The following is an 11,420-nucleotide window of genomic DNA, read 5'->3' on the forward strand; positions in this document are numbered from 1 at the left end:
GGCTTATTCCCTTTATTAATCTGGGGTTGCCACAGCGGAATGAACCGCCAGCGGATGCCCTTCCAGCCGCAACATCCATACACATTCACTTACACTCATACACTACAGACAATTTAGCTTACCCAATTCACCTGTGCCGCATGTCTTTGGACTGTGGGGGAAACCGGAGCACCCGGAGGAAACCCACGTGAATGCAGCGAGAACATGCAACTCCACACAGAAACGTCAACCAACCCAGCTGTGGCTCGAACCAGCGACCTTCTTGCTGTGAGGCGACAGCACTACCTACTGCGCCACTGCATCGCTGTGAAGTGAACTGATACAGCTCAAATACATAACTGGACATAAAACACACCTAGAGATTCTACAGTTCGTAATGTGTGTAGTGTTTCTTAATGTCACGAATCAAATAAAAATTATGCTGATAATGTTGAGGAAGCATTATTTGCGGTTCTTTCCACTGTGGCGACGGAATGGAAATGAATGAATGAATGTTGAGGAAGCTTGTTACTGCTGCATCAAATATAGAAATAATTGACAACGGATGTTGAGTTATTAGAAAATAATGCTATATGTGGCTAAGCGCAGTGCACCATGCTCAAAGTCATGCAGGAGAATTAAAGGACTGTTTGATAAATACTTGACAATTTACTCACTCCTTTTCATCCAAGATGCTAATTTATTTCCTTTGTCAGTAAATAAAAGTAATAAAACAAGAATATATTGTGTCAAGGAGGTGAGCAAATTATCAGGAAACTTTCATTTTGGAGTAAACTAGTTTTCCAGTAGGCCTACAAAACACTTCTAGGTTAAGCATACGTACATAATCTCTTCAAAGTAAAGGTCATTTGGGCAAAGTAATTGTTAGTGTTTGCTGTGATAATCCTTCCAGTATGGGCCTAAAAGACAAAGTATTGTTAAAAAGAGACATTTGTGTTGACTGTGTACTTCTCATATCAGATACATATAGCATGGTTTGTTTTAATTTCCTCTTCCATATTTAATCCCTATTGTTTTCTTTGTTGATTGTCATTCAGGTCTGTTCTGGTCATGATGACTAGTGCTTTGCTGCACTTTTGCAGTTTTTCTTTTTTTTCTAACAAAAAAATATGGTATGTGGGATTTTCCCCCCGAAAATTTTTAAAAACCAATGGACCAGTTATAAATTTTGCTGACATATGTACTTACATTATCCTAAATGTTCAAATCCAGAAAAATAAGCAATTCCAATTATACACTTGTCACCATGCTAATGATGTCATTCAACCACAATTTCGGGTTGGGTTCCTAGAAAACTGGGAAAAACCAAATACTAGTGTGAATGAATTCTGTTACATATATCTCAATAATAATAATAAAAATAATAATAATGTTAATTTAAAAATCGATATTCTCCAAATGTCTGGGCTATTGGCTTGGTATAAAACAATTAAAATAAGCTAGTAACTATTCCAATATGCTCACAATGGGAGAAATTGTGTTACATTATAAAAGAAATGTGTAGAAATGAATAGTGGCATTGTTGCTGCCTTAATGTTAGTGAAGAGAAAACTTCCCTTTTATTTTACCTCTGCTTCCTGGTCTAGATTTAAGATAAACCCTGGATTGAACATTGTGATACAATTTTGAATCATAGTGTGTTTCTGTCTTTATGCAAGTAGCACTTAGACATATGCTTGAACATGTTATCAAGGTGGTTATGTTTTTAAACTAATGTTTTAGATGGAAATATTTGAGTGAGTCATTGAGGCAGGGGAGAAAACACCCCTACAATCACAATGCAAAAAAGAATGTTAGTGCAATGGTTGATTTCCCAACCATCTGACAACATTCAGACCAGATGACAGTAAACAGCTATTTTGGGGAAATTCAGGTCTTGTGTGTTTTGGTTAATCATTGTATCATGCAGGATTGAGGTCAGTGTGTTGGGGGTAATATAAACAACAATTTCTTCTATTCATACCTCATTAGCACACAAATACTCTTGGCTGATACAACCATCGCTTGAAGATGAGCAGATTTATTTTTATAGCCGGTAAGTGATTGTTGATATTACAGAACATACTTTTTAATAAAGACATTGATGGTTCATTTTTACCCCGTTTCAGGCTTTTCACTGGCATTGTGTCACTTTGGTAAGTTTTCTATTCATTTGTTTTTCATTATAAAAAAAAAACTTATTCTGTGTATTATTGATAACAAAATTCTTCTCATAATTGAGTGTTTATACACTACAATTCTGACTTTTCGTAGAAAATTGCTATCTTGCAGTTTTAAGTTATGAACTTTTTCATCTTACATTCAGATAATTGGTTTTCTCTAAGTTTTTGTATATGCCATTTACCCACCCACTGATATTGATTGACAGGTGTGTATTATCATGTCCTCAGTCAGACCTCACACTGACTAAAGTTAGCAGTTGTCTAACAAATATTACAGAAATGTTTGTCACGTATTTACTGTAATTGCATTTTGACAAAAAATAGAATAAGAAAGTAAGATATTAAATGTTTTTAAAACATTTGTCTAAAATGTTTGTGTGTGTCTAAAAGACAGCAAAAATGGCTTGAATCATCCTAACTGTATAGTGTCAGTACAAAACTAAATGAGGGTGCTTCAAACAAATAGTAGGAGTCCTGTACTGTGTGAACCAGAAGTTGTTTAAATGTTTTATTTTAGTATGTTGATGTACTTCCAACTAGAATGGAATATTGAGTAGGTGGTGGGCTGTCTTTTTGCAGCTTATAATAAATAATAAATCTGATAAGTATTTGGGGCTGAATCTTCACATGATGCATGCTGTAATAAATATTGGCATTCCTGATTCACAGGAAGTGTTTTGAACTGATTCAGTGGTGTAGTATATGTATTGTATATGAAGCTAATGTATGTTTATGACAAAAAATATATGTTTTTTCATAAATACTTAAACTGTGCTGTAAACTGTTTGTACAGTTTGTAAAGTGTTTGTAAAATTTGTACAGGTTGGAAAGATTTTTGTTTGTTTTAACAATTAGGTTTTTTTGTTGTTGTATTGGTTCATTAAATTGGGTGTCTGCAATAATGTCAAATAGTTGCTGTTTTGTTTTGTTAGCAATTTTTATATATTTATTTATTAAAAATGGCATTATACAATACATTATAAATGCATACATTTTTTATTTGTTCAGGATTGGCCTCCCAACTGGCATGTTACTTCACCAACTGGTCTCAGTACAGACCTGATGTTGGCAAGTACATGCCATCTAATGTGGATCCACATCTGTGCACTCATTTAATTTATGCCTTTTCCATAATTAATAATGAAAATAAACTGACAACCTACGAATGGAATGATGAAACTCTTTACCAGTCCTTTAATGCGCTAAAACAAAGGTGCGCTTATGTTTTCTCCATGCATATATTTGTTTATCGGCTTTAATCCATTATGTAATGTAATCTAAATTTAAATAGTCATTATTTGCTGAAGAGCATTAGGGTGAAGATTAATGCTAATGTTTGTTTGACTTGACAGCAACCCCAACCTGAAAACTCTGTTGGCTGTCGGCGGATGGAACTTTGGCACAGCTCAGTAAGTTCTGCTGTATTTTAATAAACCATAATGTCTTAGTTACAGAGGTAACCCTTGTTCCCTGAAGGATGGAACGGATATGTTATGTCGGAACAACTGATTGGGTAATTGGCAGATAACTAATCCCTCTGAAATGTATAAAAAAGGGCCAATGAAATGCCTATGGAATTGGTGGGTGCAGCGCCACAGGTGCCGCCATTCTGTTATTAGAGGAGTATATAAGTTTCAGCTGCAGCTAAGTTTGACTAAAGCTACGGTCACACCGGGCTTTGTGTATGCGAAATTCTGTTGTGCAGCGCTGCGAAAAGGGGCAGGATTAAACATGATGATTAGACATTAAAAAAAGCAAGCGATTGCTCCATATTTTACATTTCTGTCCAGAGAGGTTATGTTTTGATCCTCGATTGGTCTCACACAGTCAAGTGATTCGATTTGGCAGGTCACCACGCTTGAACTTTCCAATGCAGCCATCTGTGAAATTTGACGCACTAGCTAGCGTGTCCGCTTTGACGCATTCGCATGAGTACGAATGGAGGTCTATGGGGAGAAAAGTCCAGTGTGACCGCAGCTTTAAACAGAATATTCGGCTGCTATGACAATGAGACATAACATGCATGAAATGTATGTAAAGTGTAACACCAAAGTAACACCAAAGGTGCAACCTTCCAATGCCCTCAGGCCCTAATAACTAGAATATAGGAATAGTTAAAATTTAGGGGAATTGTATTTTACCTAGTTAAGCTGAGGCTAGGGTTTTTAGTGATACAACAGTAAGGCATGGAAAGCATTCCATTCCAAAAAGGAAGGATGCTGAGGAGGCCACTTCTTACCCAAATGGGAAGACTCCGTAACAAATATGCGCATATGGACTAGCCTTATCCAGGGGAGCACTACATATGAGTAAGATGGTTATGTGGTAGGTAAGACACTGGTTTACTTATGGAGAGAAAACTCACTGTGGCTGACTGACACATATCACACTTAGCTGGCACCAATCGCCAGAACACAGTTTGACTAAGCAGGAATACCAGACAATGTAATGTAATATAATGGCTCAGAGGATCTTATGTTCTGACTGCAGTCCACATAAATGCACAGTGCAAAAACAGGATGCAGTAATAAAAAGTCTGGGTCTGGCTCCACTTAAAGCTTGCAGGTTCATTAACTGGTCCCTGAAAGGAGTAGTAAGGACCTTGGCCAGATAGACAGGACAGAGTCTCGGGATAGGGTAGTGTGAGAATAGCTTGGCCCCAATTCCAGGCTTAATTTGTTGACCAAAAATCCCTCCTGATTGATGAAAACGTGACCAGCAGAGCCATTTTAAGTGACAGGATTGTCAGAGATAATGTGTCAAGTGGCTCAAAATCATCTCTCTGCAGTCCCATCAGAACTACAATGAGATCCCAAGAGGGGCAACAACTTTAAAAATTCAATGTGGAGGGTGATAGCCACTGCTTCAACTTATTATGAAAGAAGGAAAGCACAACACTGAAAGGGCAAGTTCGGGAGTCTTCTTGGTGTGAAATGCACTATTCATGAAACTTGACTAGACTTCAGGACACCACTTCAGAACGCAGGTGCGCCTCATAGAGAGAGTGATGTGTCAACCACCATTAGCAGGACACCTAAGCATAGGTCACTTAAGCATATTTGTGCATGCCCTGGGGCCAGCTTTGTGCCAGTGCATCCATGATGAGGAGGGCCTTAGTCAGGTAATAGAACAACTAGCAAAGGGCGGATTCGGGGAAAACAATTATGTCGATCTGGGCCCCTCCAAATTGTGCCCATTTTAGCTGGACCACACAAGGGTGGAGATTCCATTCCCCTGGGAGTGTAAGCTGCCATGAGAGTCTGAATGATGCATGGTTGAGTCGCCTGGGATGTGAACAACACACAGCATTTTCAACTGCATATGACTCCATAGGAGCAGATGGACAGCAAACTTTGACATGCGATGGGAGCATATACCCCCTTGTTCAGATAGCGATTTAAAGTGCACAGATCCAGGATTGGTCGTAGCTCACAACTCTTCTTAGGTATAATGAATTACAGGGTGAAGAACTCGCATTTCACCTCAGGTGGAGGGACCGGCTCAATTACATACAAGACAGGAAGTCAGCAATCTCCTCATACAAGACAGGAGTAGCTGAGGTATTGACCATAGTGAAATGCAAATGACCTGACGTGAGGTCCTGGATCACAGGCACCTCAGAGGGCAGAAGCGGGCCCAGACACTTGTCAGAGCATTATAACTCACCCTTAGATGCCGCAATAGACATCTGTTCACTGGAATCATTGAATAAGAGTGCTGCCAACCCAAGGGATAAACCAACACTCTTATCTGAATCCTGGGTGCGGTGAGCTGTGGAGAAGCGAGGGGTCCATAGGAAATCAGCTGGTGGATTAGCTCCCACTTTGATCCTCGGACCTAGCCAAGCGATCACTGACTTGCAGGGAGCCACAGGGGTGACTTGCACTTTTGCAAGAGTGAGACGGGATCTCAGCTCTCACAGTGAGAATATGAACAGCTCACAAAAACTTCTTCAACTTGCTGGACCCCCAGGCTTGTTATACAGCTTGTGAATGTCGTCCGCTGTTAGGAAACCACACCATCCAGCAGCCTATGGTTGGTGTGACATCTTGTTTTGCTCTCTTAGGAAATCTGCTCTCTTAGACTGCTCGTTTTCTAACCCAGTGAAGCACCAAGATTCAACTGCTGCTCAGTGCTCGCATAAACAACTCTTCAGACCCCTGATGGCTCTGAAGCAAATTCTGATAAGCTGTACTCATCAATTCCATAGGCCTTTTATAGGCATTTCAGAGTGATTGTTTATATGGAGATTCCAAAATCTCTTGTAAAATCTGCTGGCATAACACATAGTGACTGATTAAAGTGGAACTGTGTTTCTTTCACCGTCACAAAGCTTCTCACCTCATTGTGATCTCAGGTTTAGCAGCATGGTGTCCACTTCACAAAACAGACAGACCTTTATTCAGTCCAGTATCACATTTCTGAGGACTCATGGATTTGACGGTCTGGATCTGGACTGGGAGTATCCTGGTTCTCGTGGAAGTCCTCCAGAAGACAAGCAGAGATTCACTTTGCTCTGTAAGGTACATGAATATTTATATCTTCTTTCTCACAACGATTCATATTAAAACCAACAATATTCTCAGTCACAGAAATACGGTTTTGGAGAAAAACTATTTCCCCCTACTCTTACAGAGAGGAAACACTGAGGAGAAAGAAGTGCTACAATAAATCTGTATCTCATCAGTTCAACAGTGTAGTTTATCAGTTTAGCATGTTGTAGCATACAGATAAGAAAAAGAAGAGGAGCTAGAACAGAGCCTTGAGGTACACCAGAACAGATTAGACAGAGATAACCCTGGTACACTTTTCTTCAAATCCTTAATTTCTCTTTGACTGAGGAAAGAAAGTCGTATACATTTCAGATGGCCTTGTGGGTGATAACAAAAATCAGAAACAGCTCAATTAAGAGGACTATGAATGAATTTTTCCCTGTTTTGCTGCAATAACAGCAGGACTTACATGGCATGACCTCAATAAGATTCTTTCAAACATGATTATGTTCTTCAGCAGAATTCAGAAATAACAAAAACTGTTTCTTTTTCATTTTATGTCATAACATTTATTTAAAAATGTAAAGAATCTAAGGCTTTGATTGTATTCCAAGTTTATTTTAAATTCTGAATCACCTAAATATGTGATCGTAACAGGAGCTTTTAGAAGCTTATCAGGCAGAGAGTGCAGCCACTGGACGCCCCAGACTCCTGCTCACTGCTGCAGTGGCTGCTGGGAAAGGAAACATTGATGCTGGTTATGAAATTGCAGAAATTGCCAAGTATGTGTTTTTGAGGAGTTTTTGTTCATTATGAATCATGAAATGGGCTAATAGACAATGTCTCTTAAAATGCAAATCAAATGATTATTCAGCTGCTTTTAAGTAACCAAACCCAATCTGACTGTGAAACTGATATTTCCCTCTGGTGATGCAGGTATTTGGACTTCATCAATATCATGACCTATGATTTCCACGGCTCATGGGAGAGTGTCACTGGACACAACAGTCCACTGTACCGAGGCTCTGGAGACATAGGAGACAAAATCTACTACAATACTGTAAGATGAACAGATTGTACTGTTTTATAAAAATGTCACATTATGTACACCAAGTCTGCAATAAATAAGATTTGTATTTTTTAAATATATATATATATTAATATAGTAAAAAAATATAAATACTGTAAAATATTTTTAAAAATTATTCATTACTTCTTTAGTAATTATTCTGTCGTGTTGATTTTGTGTTCAGTTGTTAACAATTACTGGTACTCAGTTATTAATAACTGTTCTCTTATCAATGTTGAAAAAAGTTAAAAAAAAAAAAAATTTAAAGGAAAAAAAGAGTTTATTAGCAGCACAAATCTTTTGTAAAATCATAAATGTCTTGATTTTCTATAAATGTAATTTTAAAAATGTTTTAAAGGTTTAAATTTGAATGCGGCACCTATTCAGACATCTTCAATGCAACACATGAGTCACTGCAGGTTAGAATAATCTAGAAACACACAACAGCAAATAACTAAATGCTCATGACAATGCAGGACTTTGCAATGACCTACTGGAGAGATCAGGGTGCTCCTGTGGAGAAGCTGAGGATAGGCTTTGCTGCATATGGAAGAACGTTTCGCCTGTCGTCTGCAGTCAGTGGAGTTGGAGCTCCAGCCACAGGTGCTGCTTCAGCTGGAACATACACCAGAGAAGCTGGATTCTGGTCCTATTATGAGGTCTAAGCTTCAGCCTTAAAAGCATAATTTCATTGTGGAAATACAATCAGAAGATTTACTGACTGATCATCTCCAAACAGATCTGTACTTTCCTCCAAGGAGCCACTGTGAATCAGATTGATGATCAGAAAGTTCCTTATGCAACCAAAGGACAGGAGTGGGTGGGATTTGATAACAAGGAAAGCTTCAAGACTAAGGTGAGTATGCCAAAGTATAACACATATAAATGTAGTTCTCAGGCTCTCAGTTACTAGGCTTGGTCTGTTTTAGGTGGACTACCTGAAGGAGAAAGGCTTTGGAGGAGCTTTTGTCTGGGCTCTGGATCTTGATGACTTCAGTGGTCAGTTCTGTGAGCAGGGCAAATACCCTCTTATTGGACAACTCCACACGCTGCTTAATATCAGCAACAGTGGTAAACCATCTCTGTGAAGCCTATTTCCACAACAAAGCAAATAATTATTTTGAAAATCAGAATGAAATTATGTCATGATTATGATTTTAAAAATTGAGAGGGTGAAATTATGAGATAAAAGTCACAATTCTATCATAACTCTCTGAGAGATTTAGTATGGTAATAAATATGTAAATGGCAAACTTTGTTTGGTCTTGGCGGCATAGGTCTGTTACACTGCTGCTTCTTTGATTATTGTGACAGGGCAAGTACAGTGACTTGCTACCTTCAGCATATTCACAGACATGCAGTCTGGGACAATAACATACTGCTGCTGCAAACATACGTGTAACCCCCCAGCAGATCAAAAAACATTTAAAATGTTGAGGAGCAAGCTAATTTCCTGCTGACACAACCTCAATTAACCACACACACTATGTAGTTGATGACGTAGGAGCAGATTAAATGTGACTTTTCACCCTGTGTATGGATAGAATCTCACAACAGAACTTGTTTATGATAAATGTAATGTAATGTGTATTTTAGTTGAAGATAAACACATGATAAACTCAATACGGAGATTAAAAAATCAGTTTTTACAATACTTCAACTTTACGACATAATTATGATTTTAATATCAGTTATTAGCTATGCTGGAAATATGCGAACCCAGTCCAGGAGGCTCGTTTCAAGCAGAATTCTTCATTGTGTTGGTTGTTCTGCAGTCGAACACCATGACCCTAACCCTAACCCTAAGTCTAGCAAGTCTAAATGAGTCTAATTTGGACAGAGTTGTCCTGTCTATTATATGTTTCAGGAGTAGTGGCTAAAGGTGGAGACAGAAAATGGGCATGTCAAGTTTAGTTAAGGTCTTGTTTGAGGATCTTGAATAGATGTTGAGGTTTCACCTATCCTGACCAGCTTGATGCAGAGACAAAGGCACAGTCGTTGAGACCAGCCAGTGCTCAGGAAGCTAAAGGTTAATGTCTATTACACCCTGGCTGTTTTTAATGAAATGATATAATTAAAAACCCAAAAAATACAACTTTTTAGTTATATAAATATTATTGTTAGTTTGAAACTAGATTATATACATTTATATTTCGACAGTTGTAGGCATTACATTAAATCAGCATCTGATCCCTTAATAACAATAATAAAGTCATCTCATAATTACAAACTTCTATCTCTTAATTTCTCTTAATTTGAACTTTTGTTTTAATAACTGACAACATAATTATGACTTTTGATTTCATAATTGACATTGAATGTCACAAATTTGAAATGATCCCATAAGTCATGTAGAATGGCATAATAATGACTTTGACTTATGTCATAACTATAGATTTAAAACTTATTAATATTACATCTCCTAATTCTGACTTTTGATTTCATAATTACAACTCGGTATTTTATGAAAAACTAATATTTCATATTATGACAGCGTTTAGCACATTTACTTTTAGATCTCATAATTGATTGATAAGTTTTAACTTCATCCCACAATTGACTTAGTATTATAACTTAAACTTATTATCTTTATAATCTTACAATTATGACTTATACCTCAATTTTATTTAAACCTTTAATGCCATTCTGGATCTCGTATTTATGACTTATAGTTCACTTGGTATGACTCCAAATTTCCACTTTGTGTGTCACAACTATGATTTACCAAAGCAAGATTATTCAATTATGCCAAAAATAAGCTTCTATACATATCTGACTAATAATGATAATTATTAATGTGGTTGCCTTTGTAAGATTATATATGAAGATTATATATAAGAAGAGGTAATGTACAGTGTATTTTAAATCACCATCAAAGTTTATTTTGCAATAAGAAATTCCTGACTGTATATTATTCCATTTACTGCTTGACTACTTTAACAAAAGGTAAATACTGTACAAACATAAAATACTGATTTATGCTGAAATTGGCTCATAATGCTTCATTATCTTATATTATCTTAGAGCTTCAACATTTGAGTTCTAGTTACAGTGTTGCCATGGTCATCTGTTTGGAAATTCCATTATTGGAAATATCTGATATTTGAATGCAAATCAGAATAAATTCTTTTAGAGAGGCGTGCAATAAAACATTAAACATTTCTTCCTCCAGAGTTCCCATATATCCCTCCAGGCACAACAGTTAAGCCCAGAGGGAGCTTGACAACAGCATCTGCTACTGTACTTGTCACAAGACCTCCTGTTATACCGACGGAACCCTCAGGATCAGACTTCTGTACAGGCAAATCAGATGGCATCTACGAATACCCAGCTGACAGGATGATCTACATTCACTGTGCCAATGGCAGGACCTTCATACAGAGATGTCCTGCAAAGACTGTCTTTTATCCCGACTGTAAATGCTGTAACTGGCCTAAGTAACCATGTTATAACTGTTACACGACAAAGTAAATGTTTTAAGTAGTTCTGTAATATTTGGGCCCATTAATGCCACAATTTCCTTTCTGTCATGCTTGTGTTAATGTTTTAAAATTGGACAGATAGCCAAATATATAACACTGCTTCCTTTTGAAAAATGCTACATTTAGATGGTTGGAGATGTATATTTTGTCTAATTAAAACTAACCTGAAGCATTAATCATCTGCTTATTTCACATTTTAAATGGGACTGCATTT

General features: G+C 37.4%; 1 protein-coding gene across 1 annotated transcript; it reads left to right on the forward strand.

The window, feature by feature from the left end:
• Nucleotides 1-1,953: 1,953 nt before the first annotated feature.
• Nucleotides 1,954-11,382, forward strand: LOC130217094 (acidic mammalian chitinase-like). The gene is made up of 11 exons (XM_056449111.1): nt 1,954-2,035; nt 2,109-2,135; nt 3,171-3,375; nt 3,515-3,571; nt 6,520-6,685; nt 7,313-7,437; nt 7,592-7,715; nt 8,201-8,383; nt 8,464-8,580; nt 8,654-8,795; nt 10,897-11,382. Exons 1-11 carry the CDS (start codon nt 2,011-2,013, stop codon nt 11,163-11,165), a joined length of 1,440 nt encoding a protein of 479 aa, XP_056305086.1. The 5' UTR covers nt 1,954-2,010; the 3' UTR covers nt 11,166-11,382.
• The last annotated feature ends 38 nt before the right edge of the window (nt 11,383-11,420 follow it).

This window comes from Danio aesculapii, chromosome 23 (assembly GCF_903798145.1).
Source record: "Danio aesculapii chromosome 23, fDanAes4.1, whole genome shotgun sequence".
NCBI classification, from domain to species: Eukaryota; Metazoa; Chordata; class Actinopteri; order Cypriniformes; family Danionidae; genus Danio; species Danio aesculapii.

Bases quoted from the DNA above. Each gene is read 5' to 3' on its own strand.
- LOC130217094 (XM_056449111.1), top strand. From the start codon at position 2,011: ATGAGCAGATTTATTTTTATAGCCG. The intron at 2,136-3,170 runs GTAAGTTTTCTA...TTATTTGTTCAG, and splicing joins ACTGGCATTGTGTCACTTTG to GATTGGCCTCCCAACTGGCA. The intron at 3,376-3,514 runs GTGCGCTTATGT...TTGACTTGACAG, and splicing joins TTTAATGCGCTAAAACAAAG to CAACCCCAACCTGAAAACTC.